This window comes from Myotis nattereri (genome assembly GCF_964212035.1).
Source record: "Myotis nattereri genome assembly, chromosome: 15".
NCBI classification, from domain to species: Eukaryota; Metazoa; Chordata; class Mammalia; order Chiroptera; family Vespertilionidae; genus Myotis; species Myotis nattereri.
Genome location: NC_138090.1, coordinates 46089438 through 46105390, shown reverse-complemented (window position 1 = coordinate 46105390; position 15953 = coordinate 46089438). Strand labels below are relative to the sequence as shown.

At 56.1% G+C, this 15953-nt stretch overlaps 1 protein-coding gene across 2 annotated transcripts; it reads right to left on the bottom strand.

Annotated features, from left to right (window-relative positions):
- Positions 1-5801: 5801 nt before the first annotated feature.
- FOSB (FosB proto-oncogene, AP-1 transcription factor subunit) lies at positions 5802-9975 on the bottom strand (the record flags this gene model as incomplete). Of its 2 annotated transcripts, XM_081108239.1 has the most annotated exons (4): positions 5802-6263; positions 7256-7363; positions 7610-7930; positions 9850-9975. In XM_081108239.1, 4 exons carry the CDS (start codon positions 9973-9975, stop codon positions 5802-5804), a joined length of 1017 nt encoding a protein of 338 aa, XP_080964365.1. The 2 variants fall into 2 exon arrangements, with proteins under 2 accessions (XP_080964365.1, XP_080964366.1); XM_081108240.1 differs by lacking the exon at positions 7256-7363.
- Between the last annotated feature and the right edge of the window lie 5978 nt (positions 9976-15953).

Here is a 15953-nt window from a genome sequence, read left to right as displayed (position 1 = left end):
CAGAACAGACAGATGGTAAGCAAATAGACATAGAATATAGCAGGGTGATGGAGAAGAAGCCAGCAGAGTAAGGGGATAGAGTGACAGGACTTGCTATTTTAAACTGGCTGGTCAGGGAAGGTCTCATTAAGTGGTGATATTGGAGCAGAGGCCAGGGTGAAGGGAGGCAGGGAGTCATGTGAGCATGTGGAGGAAAGGAGATGCGAGCAGGGGGATTGGCAAACGCAATGTCTCTGAGAAGGGAGCATGCCTGGTATGTGTAGCAGAAAATCTTTATGCCAGAATTCAAGTATATGAGGAGAGAGGGATAGGTGGGGTCAGAGGGGTGGAAGGGGCTGGGCTATAAGCCGTGATGAGAACTTTGACTTTTACTCTGAGATGGGAGCCATGGGAAGGTTTCATGTGGGGGAATGATATTGTTGATAAAGGATCACTGACTTAAAAAAAGGCGGGGCGGGGGGGGGATTACTGACTTCGGTTATAAAAGGATGACCTTTTTAGTAATAATAATTACAATGGCACAGGTTGGGTTCCCCCAGGTACAGGGTGGGCTGCGTTGAATTACGGGTACTGTTCGTTTCTAAGCCTCAGTTTCCCTGGCCATAAAATGCAGGGACAGAAATTGATGGTTTCTAGTGGCTGAGCGGAAAGGGGACAGAATTTCTGTATCCCCAGCACCTAGGACAGTGCCTGGGACTCAGTAGGCGCTCCAATATTTGAATTATCATAGGTGTTCGTAAGTCGCTGAAGTTCCATAAAAGAACAGCAGGTGTCGCCCCAGCCCCACAGCCGCCTGCCGGAGCCTCCCGGGTTTGCTTCAGTCAGACCCCAGCAGAAACCCACTCACTCCAATTCGGATTTTTCAGGAAAGGGACTTCCGAAGGCCAAATTACGAGTCTCTTCTCTTGAAAAACGGATTTCTCACTTGGAAAAAAAAAAGGGGGGGCACTGGCCCTTTAACAACTATGGAGCGTGGGCCACGTCCTCGGGAACCGTTTCCCAGAATGCTCCGCGATATGCAAATAAACGGTTTCCAAAGAGAAGATGGTGCTTATCATGGGAGGCAAAGATAATATTTTGGAAGTCTATCAGCCACAATAAATAACTGGCAGGAACTTTTAGTTATTGAAGTAAACAATCCCATAACCTTCCAAACTACACGACCATAACCATAAAGTGACAGGAATTGTTGTGTTTTATATAGCTGGGCATGGGCAGGAGTGTCTCGCCCGGATGAACCTCAGTGGTCTGGGGTGCAGGCTTCAAACCTGTAGCTGTCTAGCGACAGAGTGGTTCAATTCCACCTTTCGGGCGACACGTTTCCCTCTTTTTTCCTTTCCCCAAAATGGACTTGAGCGTGCGGATTGGCGCCAGCACCTGGAGAGGTCGCTGCAGGCTTCTGCATCACCGCGCATCCTAAACGTCGCGGGTCTCTTCCGGTGGTTACATCTTTCCCGCGAATTTCAAAGACGGAGAAAAACTCATCTACCCTCTCGGTGCTAGGATATTTGGCTTCAGAATTATATTGGATTTCTCCCTGTCGCTTACCCACTCAGTCATTTGTGCGTGCACTTTATTAACCAGTGAAATATGTACTCATTTTTATTCATTCATTCATTCATTCATTCATTCACTTATTCATCAAGGCTGTGTTCCATGCCTGGCCCTGTACTGGGCGGTGCTGGGCACACGATGGTGACGACGGCCCCGGCCCTGGCCTCATGGTACTCCCAGTCCAGTGGAGAAGGCAAACATTGAACAATCATTAATTGCACTTTTGATGAACAATTAGAAAGGTGGGTGACTACTAAGAAGGAAAGTACAAAGTAGATGAGACATCTATTACGGAGAGCTGACGTAGGCGGGGTCGCAGGGTAATATTTGAGCAGAACCTGAGGATGAGAGGGGATTAGCCAGCAGCGGGGGGTGGGGGTGGGGGTTAAGATATTCCTGGTGGGAGTCAGGGTGGCCTCAATAAGGACAATGACGATGGGGACGGTGGTAATTGCTGTCACAGGAGCTCACTGACTCCTCACTGATAGATCCTCCCTTCTCCCAACTGGTGGGCGGAGTATGCACTCACTACCGGCCCATTATGCAGCAGGAGAAACAGGTTCAGAGAGATGAAGTTTCTTGCCCAAGGTCACCCAGCTTTGGCAGCCTCCCGTCCAGCTCGCAGACCCCGGGGACCATGCTATTGACCACTTCTCTGTACCGTCTTTTGCACGCCAGCTCCTCACCAAGTCCTGTCTCCTCTACCTCTTCAACTACTTTTAGATCCTTTGCCTCCCCTCTCTCCCCCACAGCCTTGGCCCTGTTCCAAGACTCCCTCCCACTCCAGTGCCCCACCTTGGCATCCTCCCCGGTCTCCTGCCCGACTCTTGCCCCTTTCTCCCCCAGCTACCGTTCTCCTGAAAGGCTAAGAGGAGTCTTCCTAAAGCATAAAACTGTCCCCCCCTTCTTGTCCCCCAAACCTGCCCTGGCTCTAAAGTCTCCGTCCGGAATTGATGCCTGCGGGATATGGTCCCTGCTAGCCTGTTTCTCTGTACCTGTTGTCCCAGCTACTGTGACCCTCCAGCTTCCTCAGAGTGAGTATCGAGCCCTCTCTCCACCAACAGCTCTCTGTACTCACTGCCCGGGTCAGCCCCAGTCTTTTCCTATTTATTCCCTTCTACACCCCCTATGGATCCTCTGGGACTCAGCCTAGCTGTCCCCTTCTCCGAGAAGTCTTTCTTGACTCCCAGACCAGATTAGAAGCCCCCCCTGGGCCCCCCCCAGGCTCACGGACTCTCCCAATCCTGTTCACTTTGGATCATCCCTGACTGTGTACCCCACTGGACCGTGAACCCTATTCTAGGAGAGGAGAGCCTGGCCTGTCTCCGTCCCTGCAGGGTCTCCAACACGGCACAGCACAGGGCTGGGTACAGGGCAGGTGCTTAGCAAAACTGTAAAAAGTAACTAATGAAATCCGTGACAACTTTCTCTGCTTGTCCCTTTAAGTTACTGGGCATCCGGATGACCCCTGGAGCATCACTCCCATTCCCCGAGTGCTTGCTGCTCTGCCAATAAGTGAGGGCTTGGGTTTTGTAACGGGGAAGGCTCAGCTGTATCTTTTGGCAAAGTGACAATGTTTCCTCTCTAGTCAGTCGTGGGTTGACCCTGATAGGTTGCTCATAAGCCAGAAGTAGTCACGCGAAAAGCAAAAGGAAACTCATCTTCATATTTTTCATCATCTATATTTTTGTAGTGCTTATGACTTCCGAAGGCCAACTTAAATGTTCTTCCAGAATCAGGGTGTATGCTTCAAGCTGCTCTACTTGTGCCGTTTTTTGCTCAGAGCACCCCCAGAGCAGACAGGGTCCCACATATTCCTTCCTCATAAGGAAACCTCCCTGGCTCTTTAGTACCACACACTTGACAGCTAATATTCGGCTTATTTTTTTTTTTTTTTCTAGCAGGAGGCACAACCTGTGTGTGGGAAGTCCTCTTGACTATCTACCCTCCCTCCATCCTGCTGTAGGCTGATTCACTAGCAGGAGTTGTGTGTGTGTGTGTGTGTGTGTGTGTGTGTGTGTGTGTAGTCCCCGCAGCAATCTAACCTTCACTCCCTCGTGTTGAAAGGAAGGCAGGTGATGGGTGTCAGGAGAAAATAGATCCCGAGGCTTGGTGGATGCATCTTTAAGAGCTTTTTTATTGGCGACAGTGCAGAACCATGTGGGGGAGGGTCGTGGCCCAGGGCCAGCCAGTCCCAGCCCCCTGGGGTCAGGTGCAAAATACAAAAAGAGAATCACAAATACAGAATGGGGTGGGGGAGTCAATAAATCATGGCTGGCAGGGGCAGGCCCTGCTCGCAATCTCACACTGGCACCCAGAATTCTCAACGATACAGACTATGAAAGCCTATGATTCCTCAGGCTTACTCACAAAAATAAAATCTCATGTCCCCAGCGAACCCACAGTCAGAAGGCAGCTGGCCGATCAGGGACGGTCAGAGAGGAGATGGGTGGAAATGGTCAGAGACACACAGGCTGGGAAGAGACAGAGTGGGAGAGACACGGGAGAGAGACAGCCAGAGGCTGCCAGGAACGACCAGAGGGGCTGAGCCGGTCAGAAAGGACGCAGCTAGAGACAGGCTGCCTCCAGATTTTCCAGAAGCAGCGTTTCCAATTCGAGGGCATGGCTTTGGGGGCCAAAGTGACCTAGGTTGAGGTTGCAGAAGCGCTCACACGCGCGCGCACACACACACCCATATATAATATATTTATTTATACATAATAGATATAAGTGCCTTTCGGAAACCAGGAAAGGGATAAATAGCTATGGGAGGGGTCTGGGAGGCGCAGGACGGGGCACGTGGAATGTTCTCCATGCAGCACGAGGGTGGCCTGGCCCACCCGATTTTTAAAAATATCAGTTTTTGCTTCACAATAAAATTCTCATGAGGTGAAGCACAAGGAAAAGGTGGGGTGGGGTCGGGGGGAGCCAAAACCAAGATTTGGGACTGGGGGGATGGGGAGAGGAAGCTGGGCTCACGGGAGCCCGGCCCCTTCCAGTTCACCAGTCCAAAAATATTGGGGGGATGGGGACCAAAGCCTCAGCCTTTAAATCTTCTCCGGGAAAATAATGGGGTTCCCCCCTGGCAACCTCCTTTTCTAGGTAAGATGTGGGGGTGCCCAGGGGAGAGAGAAATTGGCGTCCTAGGCCGGGGTAGGGTGACAGGCCTTGGAGAAAAAGGCCGCATCTCGGGGGGGCTGGGGGTCCTGAGGAGAGAGGCGGAGGGGTCACCCCTCTCGAATCTGTCACCCCCTTGAGTCTAACTCACTGCCGAGGGGAGGAAGGAGGCAGGCAGCGGGGAGAGAAACCAAGAAGAGGCTTCGGGGAGCGGGGCGCACAATCCCCCCGCAAGGGCTCGGTCCCACCCGACTCCCCTCGCCACCCTTCCCCCCACAACAGGCCAGCTCATTTCACAGTATAAACACTCCAGCAGGACAGGCATCACAGCGCCCCCTGCTGCCCGGATCAGAGAGGCCCAACCAGGAAGGCCAGGAGGGGAGGCCGACGGGGCGCGGCCGGGAATAACACTGTCATCGGACGCGGGGCGGGGGGCTGAGCGCGGGGCACCCCGGGGGGTGAGAAATCCAATCAGAGGCGGTGTCGCCGGGAGGGGGCGGCTGGACGGCCGGGGAGGGAGGCTCACATTGCAGACTGAGTCTGGGTCGGGGGCAGGCGGTCCCCCTCGGGGAACACCAACTTCCCTCCAAAGGGGGCTCAATTCAGAGGAGGATCTGACCCCGGAGCAGGCGGATCACTCAGCTCAGGGCGGGCAGCAGGGAGGACCAGCCTGATCGCTCCCTGAGGGCGGGCCTGGGGGACACCGGGCAGGGGCCTGGGGCGCGTCCTAGTTGGGCCTCTCCACCCGCCAGCCCGGCCCACGCCGGCACCCCTCCCCCTCCAGCCCGCAGGCGGGCATCGCCCCCACCCCCTCAGCCCCAGAGACCGGGTTGAAGTGAGACGAACAACAGGCAGCTGGGATGGACACCCCCATCCCCTCCCCACCCCCTGCCCCCAAAGTCACCAGCTTCCTGGCCTCGCGGGGCCACCGGCACCAGAGGCAGCGCAAAACCCAGGAGGCCCTCCTGTCCGGTGCGGTGCGGTGCGGGGGCTGCAGAGTCCGGCAGGAGAGGCGGGGGAGCCACGCACCCGCTCAGCCTCGTCCCCCCTCTCCCCTCCTCCTCCTCCTCCTCCTCCTCCTCCTCTTGCAAGTCTCCCCCGTGTGTTTGTCTGTTTTGAGTCTCAAGAGTTCACAGAGCGAGAAGGGAGGGCGAGTTCAGGGGGTCGGAAGGCTGGTCGCTGGCGCTGGTGCGATGGGCGCTGGCGAACGCGGACACCTCCGGGCAGGTGAGGACAAACGAAGAAGTGTACGAAGGGTTAACAACGGGGAAGGGGTCGCCGAGGACTTGGACTTCACTGTGTGTAAAGAGAGAAGCTGTCAGGTTGGGGGGTGCGTCCTGGCCGGTCTGGAAGGGCAGGGGCGGTGGTGGCGGGGGCGGCAGCAGCCAGCCGAAACCATCTTCCTTAGCGGGCGCTGGCCCCGGCAAATCTCTCACCTCCGCCAGCGGGCCGGGGCCCGGCCCCTCTTCGTAGGGGATCTTGCAGCCCGGTTTGTGGGCCACCAGCACAAACTCCAGGCGCTCCTTCTCCTTTTGGAGCTCGGCGATCTCTGACTCCAGCTCCGCCTTTTCCTCCTCCAGCTGATCTGTCTCCTGAGCCCCCGGCGGCCGGTCATGCAGAAGAGGGAGGAAGGAGAAGAGAAAGACCATGAGCCACGAGAGAAGGAGGGTGGTGGCTGGAGCCCCGAAGCCCTGTCCCTTGGACTTGCTGCTGCGAAGGCCCAGGGCTGGAAGGCAGCTCTGGCTGAGAACACAGGCCCCTTGAGGTGGGGGTCCTGGTGCTGTGGAACCCGGGGCCAGGGGCTTTTGCCTTTTAGGAGCCTCAGTTTCCCCATCGGCCCAGTGGGTGGTGGGGAAGCGGCCAGGCGCACATGGGGGTGTCTGGTTTGTTGAGTGAATGAACGGTGGTTATGTTTGTCATGCTACCTCTGTTGGCCAGTCTCCTCTGTCCCCCCAGAAACGGACAGGCTCTCCCCGGTTCCTCTAGGAGCAGCAGGTCACACTGCCAGCCCAAAGCAGGACACTCTCCGGTCGAGGGAGGACGTTACAGGGGAGGGGGACTGCTGGATGCCACCTGCCCACAGTCTAGGAGCTACGCGGGGCTGGGGTGGGTAGTGGGGCGTTGACGTCGGACAGGAGGAGTTCAATTCCCAGACTCTCTGAGATGTTAAAGCTAGAAGGGACCTGGGGGATCTGACGAGGGGTGGAAGAGATGGAGAAACTGAGGCAAAACTTGGGTTATTGCTTGCCCAAGACCAAAGGGGAGGGACGCCTGGCAGCTCCCTCTATTCAAGTTCCATCATATGCCACCTCAGCAAGAAGTGAAGGCCAGGAGAGTGGTGTGTGTGGGGGCGGGGGTGGGGGGCATAGACGGGGGTGAGTGGCCAGGGGTTGACCTGAGTATGTGAGGGTCTGGGTGTGGGCACAGGGGGCCCCTATCTGGCCTCCCCTGGACCTAGTTTCATATGTGGAAGCTCTGGTTCTCAGCCCAGGATAAGGGCACAGGTGGGGGTGACAGAGGGTGGGGAAAGAGCCCCCCTTCAGCGTACCCTCACCCCCTCCCCCCAATCAGGGGCCATCCTCACCGCCTGGAGTCGGTCGGTCAGCTCCCTCCGACGGTTCCTGCATTTAGCTGCTGCCAGTTTGTTCCTTTCCCGGCGCACCCTTCGCTTCTCCTCCTCCTCAGGGGTAAGCTGAGTAGGGGAGATAAAGGTTATGAGGTTTGGGAACATGGTGCACCTCGTCCGCCCACCCTGCACCTCCTCTTCTTCCAGAACCCCCAGGAGCCAGCACAGCACCCGCCGGTCCTCGCCAGCTGTGACAAGGACTCTGGGGTTCCTGCGGCCCTGAGGCCTCGGTGGCCCCTCACCCCAATATGAGAAAGTTCCTGCCTCTCTTGTCTCCTCTCCCCAGATGAAGTTCTGAGGCCTCTTACTCACCGTCTCCTCTCGGGGTCTCCTAGGCCGGGCTCGGGATGGGCGGGCAGGCCCAGGTCCACTGGTGGTCCCGCTGGTGGAAGGCCCACCGCTGCCACTGGCTCCACCACTGCTGTAGCCACTTATGCCTGGCGTGGAGTAACTGGTTCCAGGCATGTCATAGGGGTCGACGGCGGGGGGCTGGGAGCCCAGGGGCTGTCCCTGGGACTGAGCCATGGAAGAGATGAGGGTGGGTTGCACGAGCCACTGGAGGTCCTGGCTGGTTGTGATCGCGGTGACCGTGGGCACGAAGGAACTGGGCATTTCCCCAAGACCGGCGCACTCCTACGGGGTGACACATACACACACAGGCGTAGACACACAAACAGAGACACCGACACACACAGACCCAGCACACATATACACACCGGCCCCGTGAGTGAGCACAGGGTGAGCGGGTGTGGATGTGTGTGTCACAGGCAAAAAGCCACAACACCCACCCTTCCACTACACCGTGACGCAGTGGTTAATGAGAGGATCTCTGCTCAACTGGCTTCTACCTCCTCCTTCTTCCTCGGGGAAAGGTTGCACGGTTCCAGCGGGTGGTGAATCACACCCCGAGTTGGTGACTCTTAGGTGTGGGGGGGTGGGGAGAAGGCTGGACACAGCCGGGTGACAGAAGCCCCGGAGAGAGTCACAGCCACACACACAGCCACTACACCCCACCCCCACCCCAGAGGCAAGGGGAGGGAGAGGGAGAGGCCTTAGGCCAAGCCTTCCTCTCCACTCGTGCACATACACACACCCCTCTGGATGCGAGGACGAGCTGTTGGAGGGTCCGTGAGACCCCCCCTTGCGCAGGGGCGGGGGTCCCAGCTAAAAGGGTGTTGGGAGATGGGCCTAGGAGTTCAGAGCAACGTTTCAAGTAATGGTCTCTCCCCAGAGTGAGGCTGACAGTGACAGGTTACGATGGACGCCCAGGTAGAAAAAAATGACAACCCGGGCTCCCTCGGACTGTCGCGGAGAGGGAAGGGCATGGGTCCCGAGCCCCCAAACCCCAGCAGCGCTCATCTCCCCAATCCCCAAACGGTAGCCTAGAACTGCTCGCCACGCTAACTACTCTCCCAGGGGGCGTGGTGAGGGACGGGCTGGCCCGCTGGCCAATCAGCGCCCTGGAAACCCAGAGGGGGCGGGGCTCCTGGAGACCACCTGGCTGCTGCTCCCAGAGTTAGCGGTTCTAGTCCTGTCTTTGGACACCTCGGAGGGCCCGGGAGTCCGGGGCAGAGGGAGATAGAGTGTGCCTGTGCCTGGAGAAGGTATGCCGGCCACCATATCTCCCGAAGAAACCCCTGCCTACCAACAGACATTCCCTGCCCCTGAGAGCGGAGGGACCGGATCCCCGGCCGGTCCTCGCAGACCCATCGTGTCGCAGAGGGTTGCTCCTGTCGCGACACGATTCCCTCGCTCCGCTGCTAGAGGCCCGTCAAAGAGACCGGAGCGCCGAGAAACCCACGGTTCCAAGGACGGAGTGGGAAGGGAACGGCACCATACAAATAGGAAGGGAAAGTTGATTGGCTAACGCTCGCGGCGCGGCGACCAATCGGAACGCCGAGCTGCTCCCTCCCTAGCAACGTGGCCCTGCCGTTCCAAAATAGAACGCTCCCGGGACGTCAGGGGCGGGGCGGACGGAGGGGGCGCCGCGCGCCGTGCGTGCCTCGCGTCAGACGGAGGGTTCCAGCACGTCAGCCGTTACGCACGGGTCCCCCGTTACGTCTCTACGCAGGAGGCGGAGGCAGTGCAGCCGCGATTTCGGCCCACCTTCCCGCTGCATCGGGAGCTACAGCGCCCGAGTGGGCGCTCCAATGGAGGAGGTAAAGGGAGGGGGCTGCTGGACGCGTCCCCGGGATTTCCCCCACCTGCCTAACCGCGCTAGAGGGGGGACCTGGGTCGGGGACAGTCCCGGAGCCCCCTAAAAGTCCTCAGTCCTGCTGCCGCAGACCGCGCGTTTCACTAAACGGCACATTCTTCCCACTCTCAAAGCGTACCCCTCTGCGGTCCCTCCCTGCGCTTCGCTTACGCGACCAACAAGTCCCGACTCTGCAGTTTGCAAAGTGCGCTGTGAGCCTATGCCCTAGCAGATCCCGGGTTTTGACGCGTCTTTATTTGGGGTGGGGAGATTGCTCGTTCCACCCTTGCCTAAAAAATAAAAAACGATAAAAAGAAAGAAACCTCACAAAGCAGTACCCCAACTCATTGGAACTTACCTGAGAGGCGGTGGCGGTGGGTGGGCTGCCAAAAGAGTCCACCGAAGACAGATACTGAGACTCGGCAGAGGGTGAGGAGCTGCACCTGGAGCCGGAGTCGTAGTCTCCGGGGAAAGCCTGAAACATTTCCCTGGGCACAGGGGGGGCCCTGTGACCACGCTGAGGTCGCCGGGAAGCCAAGGCTATGGCCGGGTGGGGGACGAAAGGCGCGAGTCCGGGGTGAGCCGAGCGCGTCCCCAAAGTGCGCTGTCCGGGGAACCTCGGGGTGGGGGGCAGCGTCCCGTTCCAACAACGGCAAAGTTTCGGTGCAATTCCTCTGCGGTGCTCAGGCCCCCACAAGATGCCGCTGTGCCGCCTGAAAGTCCAGGCTCCGTAGGACCCAGTGGCGTGGGGTCGTGGGGTCGGAGGGATCGCTCCCCCAGAGGCGGAGAGCGCTGTCTGGCCGTACAGAATCTGCTTCAGGTGCTGTCTCCTCCACGCGTCCGGCGGGTCCCCCAAGGGAAAGGGAGTAATAAAGAGGACGGAAAAAAGTAAGTGGGTCCTCCAAAGTAAAATGTAGAATTCTCCAGAAGAATCCTTCCAAAAAGTTTCCGGAAGAAAAACTAATAAACAGAATTCCGCAGCCCCAACAACCACAACAATCAAGTCCCCAAGTCCCAGCTCCGCGTGTCCCAGTGGTGGCCGTAGCTCTCAGTCTTATGAATGAACCCCAAAGCCGCCAGCCTGTATTTATATGCCTGGACCCGCCTCCCTGCTTACGTCACCCGCCCCTCTTTCTGAAAACTTCCCCAGATTTCTGGCCCCGCTGTACTGAACCCCGCGCCGCCCGGCGGGAGGGTGCCCTGTCTTCCATCTGGTCACCTGCAACACCTTCGCGGCCCCGGGGGATCTCGGGGGCTGCGCTCCAGGGCATTCGGCAGGAGGGGATCCCGGCCCCGCCTCCCCGAGTTCCTGTGACGCAATTAACCATATAAGGAGCTCGGCCGGCTAGGCAGAGTGTTTGTTTGGTAACCTAGCAATTACGTCAGAGGGAATCCCTCGCTCGCTGGCCCGCACTCACGGCGCGCTTGCGGAACCCATTCGCGCCTGCGCAGGGCCGCGTCGCCCCGGGGGCTGGTATTAATAGGCTCTTAGACTATTTGGGGAAGGTCCCAGGGAAGACCCTGGCGGGGGAGACCCCTCCACTCCGGCAGCGCCTCCCAACTTTCCCGGCGGTGCAGCGCCCCCCCCTCGAGAGGAAGGTCAGATCTCCAAAAGTAGACGCCGGCTAGGGTGCTGGAGTCCCGAGCCGGGTGGGAGGGGCTGGGGTTCTCCAGGTGAAAGTGGAGGTGGGGTGGAGTCCCGAAGTTCTGCGCAGCTTCTGCCCTGCCCTGTGAGCTTGGGAATGTTTTCCCTCTTTGAGCTTCAGCTTTAGTTTTTTCAGCTTGGACTAAGGATGTGGGTCTTGGACACCACTGGCCCCCCAGGTCCACAGTTTGGGAGGTATGCAGGTTTGGAGGGGATGGGTAATGAAGCAAGGTGACACGTCTCTGCTAATGGTGTTGGTAACCTCTAAGTATCCATTTATTATCTATAGACAGTAAGAATGTGTGTGTGGGAATAATAATCTATAATAATAAAAGTGTAATATGCTAATTAGACCAGACGTCCTTCCAGACGACCTTCCGGATGAAGCCAGGGCTTCGAGGGAAGCCTGGGTCCTGGGTGCCAGAGGGAGGCCGGTGCTGGCAGCTGGGGGAAGGAAGGCCTATTCTTGCACGAATTTCGTGCATCGGATCTCTAGTAATAATAATAATAATGATTGATGTTATGTATTCAACAATAACCAAATGCCAGCTTCTATACTAAGACTTTCAATACAAGATTTGTAATCCTTAAAACAACTCTTGAGGGTTTAGGGAGGAAAATCTTCATTTGCTAAAAGAGGAAAATGATACTTGTAGGGGTTAAATAACTTTCCCAAGGTTCCACCGAAAGAGTCAAACTCAAAACTGTCAAACGCCAGAGTTCCTACCCTCTTCCTGGTTTCTGAGAGCTGCTTGGTTCAGTGACATTCCCTGAAAAGCCCTAGGTGTTGGGACTGTTTAAGTGACAATTGCGGTAGCAGCAGCTTCCAGTCGTCCAGAGCTGTAAGCCTTGCAAATCCAGCCCTGTCTGCTCACAGTGTCCACTGTGGTAACCCGGGCTCAGAGGGGTAAAGTGCTCACCTGAGGCCACCCAGTTAGGAACTGGGGTTAGATAGTCTAATCCGGATATTTTGGAAGCCACAGGCCCAACTCATAAGCACCCACTGGAAAGGGTCCCACCAGCGGCTTCACAATTCTGAGATCCTGGCACTTCCCTCCAGGTGCCAAGCCCGGGCCTGGCCCGCCCTGGGCTCAGCGGGGGAATCACTTTAAAATTGTTGAACGCTACAGGCCCAGAGAAGGGGAGGGTCTGGCTCTGGGCCACACAGCACATCTCAGGCAGAGCAGGAGGGGGTGGTCCCGGATTCCCAGGAGAGTTTTGATTCTCTGCTCAGTAGTGGGGAGCGGGAGGGAGATGTGGAAGGCTGGACGGACACTGGGGGCAATATGGGGAGGTGGATGCTGCCAGACAAAAGCCCAGCCTCAAGACTGACCTCTGCCTCGTCCCCCGACGCCTCCTCTGTCGGCTGCCAGTCTGGAAGTGGGGACAGGGACTAGGAAATGACACACCAACCACCAGCAGGCCGTGACTCGGCCCCAGCATCAGACAGGGAGTGACCCTCAATCCCCTGTCCCCTCAAGGCCCCTCATCTCCTCTCCCTTGGAATAAAGGAGACACACAAATACCTCGCCTGGCTACCCAAAGACGGTCGCCCAACATGGGTGGCCCACACAGCCACACAGCCACTGGTATCTACTCCCAGGGTCACACTGGGGCATTCAGGCATTCTCCCACAATCAGCAACACACATGGCCACACAGAAAAACAGCTTTATTACACATGCCTGTACATAGAAACACACACCATCACATGGTTACCAGCACACGTGACACACACATGACAGGTACACCTTCCCTACAGGAACTCATGGGTGTTCTTCACTCAACAATAACAAGGGCTAATTCTTTTTTTTTTAATATATTTTATTGATATTTTACAGCGAGGAAGGGAGAGGGATAGAGAGTTAGAAACATCGATGAGAGAGAAACATCCATCAGCTGCCTCCTGCACACCCCCCACCGGGGATGTGCCCACAACCCAGGTACATGCCCTTGACTGGAATCGAACCTGGGACCCTTCAGTCCACAGGCCAACGCTCTATCCACTGAGCCAAACCAGCCAGGGCCAAGGGCTAATTCTTATTTCATTCTCACCACACTCCTATGAGGTAGGAATGATCATTTTACAGGCAAAGGAATAGGAGGCCCAGAGAGCTGAAGTCCCTTGCCTAGAGTCACACGGCGAATGAGTGGCGGCGCTGGGGTAAACGTGAAGCATGAGGGCTTCAGAGGCTGTGATTTTAACGATCGTTGAATGAGTGATGTGTGTCAATAGTGGTGCACCCAGACGGTCACACGAATGTGGACACTGCGTGTTTGCCCCCCAAGAGGCAGACCCAGAATCTAGGCAGCCTGAGCTTACGTTCTGGCCCTACCAGTGAGTGGCCGGAGGAACTTGAGCGAGTGATGTCTGGAAGTGTTTCCTCACCTGGCAATGAGGACAAAATAGTGCCCAGATCTTGGGGCTGGTGGGAAGGTTACGTAAATATCAATAAAGCTCCCAGAACACACCTGGCACATTTATAGGGATTTGTTTTATTATTGAAACCAAACCACTGTGCCCGGCCCGAGTGGCTCGGTTGGCAGAGCGTTGTCCTGTGCACCGAAAGGTAGCTGGTTCAATCCCCCATCAGGGCCCATGCCTGGGTTGTGGGTCCGGTCCCAGATTAGGGCACTTGCAGAGGGCAGACAATCGATGTTTCTCTGTCACACACTTTCTCTCTCACATTGATGTTTCTCTCTCTCTCTCCCGCCCTCTCTCTGAGCATGTCCTCAGGTGAGGATTAAAAAAGGAAAGTTAAAAACAAAGCCACCCTAACCTTTTCAGACATAGAGCCTCCTAGAGACGTCATGGGAAGCAGAGAAACACAATCGCATGGTAACTTTCACAGGCCCCTGGCGCTGTTACCTCGGTGGGCCTCTTCCTAAAAAAAAATTTTTTTAAATTATATTTCACAACTGCATTGCTATAAAGACAAATAACATTATATATTAAAGCACTTTCTTTTCCCTAGACGTTTAGTTTTTCCTTCAGATTTTAAAAGAAATCAAACATTCTCATGGGCCCCTAGGATTGTCATGGGCCCTAGCATAGTGCCTACTGTGTGCAAGGGAAAAGTTGGCATTGGACACTCTCTCTCTCTTCCTCAAACACACACACAGACATACACACCCACCCACAGAGCATGGGGTGAGCAAAGCAAGTCTTCCTCTCTGGGGCTCAATTTTGGGGGCTTCCAGGAGGAGGAGAACTTGAGGAAAGGAGAGAGGGCAGAACCCCTGGCTCTCGGTGTGGAGCAGGCAAGGAGAACCCCGAGGCTTCTGCCCCGCAGGTGAGAGGCGGGGTGACAGTGCTCAGCACAGCCTGTAAAGAGCCCTGGGCCAACTTTGCCAAAGGCAGGCCTCCGTCTGTCCTTCCGCCCTTTGGCAAAATCGCTGCTACCCCATTTCTCAGTTTCCCCATCCAGAGAGCAAGAAGGCTAGAGGACTGTGGGCTCTGAAACTTAATAAACATGAAGAGGAGGGACCTCTGAAAGCAAACACTTAGTCCGCTGTGCTCAGCGCTTTCACACACACACGTCAGCGGATTCTCACCACACCTGTCCCATCAATGGGGAATTAGCCCCATGGTTCCGAGAAGGAAACTGAGGCACAAGGAGATTTCAGCTCCAGAGCAGTGCTGCGCAGCTGTGAATGTGATCATGGCTCGCCTGGGGATCTGGTTAAACTGCAGGTCTGGTGTAGTCTGTTGTTTCCAGCAAGCCCTGGGTGATGCCACGGCTTTGGCTCCGAGAGAAAGGCCTGTGAGCGTTTCTAAGGCATGAGAGGAGGGAGGTTGCGAATGTCATCACTGTGACCTCAGTGAGGGTAGGACCAGTCTGATTAATAGTAACTACTGGCTCCTCACTGCCCAGCATTGAACAGTGTTACTGGCTGGCTGGGCCAGCTCCCAGTGAGCAATCCTGGAAGCCTCCTGGAGGGGGTGTCTGTGGTGTGTCAGGAAAGCAGAATCGTCCACAATGGGGACTCTTAGCTTGGCCTTGCCAATACCCTGGCATTCTGCATTGAAACTCCTCACTCACCAAGGCCCACAGGCCTGGCACATCCTGGCCACTGCTGACCACCCAGGCTCCCCTCTCCCAACTCCTCCTCAGCGCTCCAGATGCCATGGTGTCTCTCCTTCGTCTCCAGGTCTTTCTGTGTGCTCTTCCCTCTACCTGGAACTCTCTTCCTTTTGCTTCCTCCGGCTCAAACGCTCTTCCTCCAGGACTCAGCTCCAATAGCCCTTCCTCCCAAAACCCCTTGATCTTGGGAGAGAGACAGCCAGGGTGTATGTGTCAGTTCCAAGCTGGGTCAGTTCCCAGGTTCCCCTCCCAGCTCTGCCTGTCTGGGTTCATCACTGGGAACAGGTCTGTCTCCCCCACGGGGCTGAGGCTGTCCTGGTCACTGCCACGTCCCTAGCAACGTGCCGGGCACCCAGTAGGTGCTCAATAAACAGTTGTTGGTTAAATAAATCTTCATTCACTCATTTATTTACTTATTTTTGTTAATCCTCACTCGAGGACTTATTTATTTTTAAATCCTCACCCGAGAATATTTTTCCATTGATTTTTAGAGAGAATGGAAAAGAAAGAGAAAGACATCGATTGGTTGCCTCCTGCACAAACCCCGACCCAGGCCCAGGCTGGGAATGAGCCTGCAACCGAGGTATGTGCCCTTGTTGGGAATTGAACCTGGGACCCTTTGCTCTGCAGGCTAATGCTGTATCCACTGACCCAAACCAATTAGGGCTCATTTATTCTTTCATAAACTCTGATAGACTGTCTCAGACAGAAACCTATCTGGACCTCTCTGGTC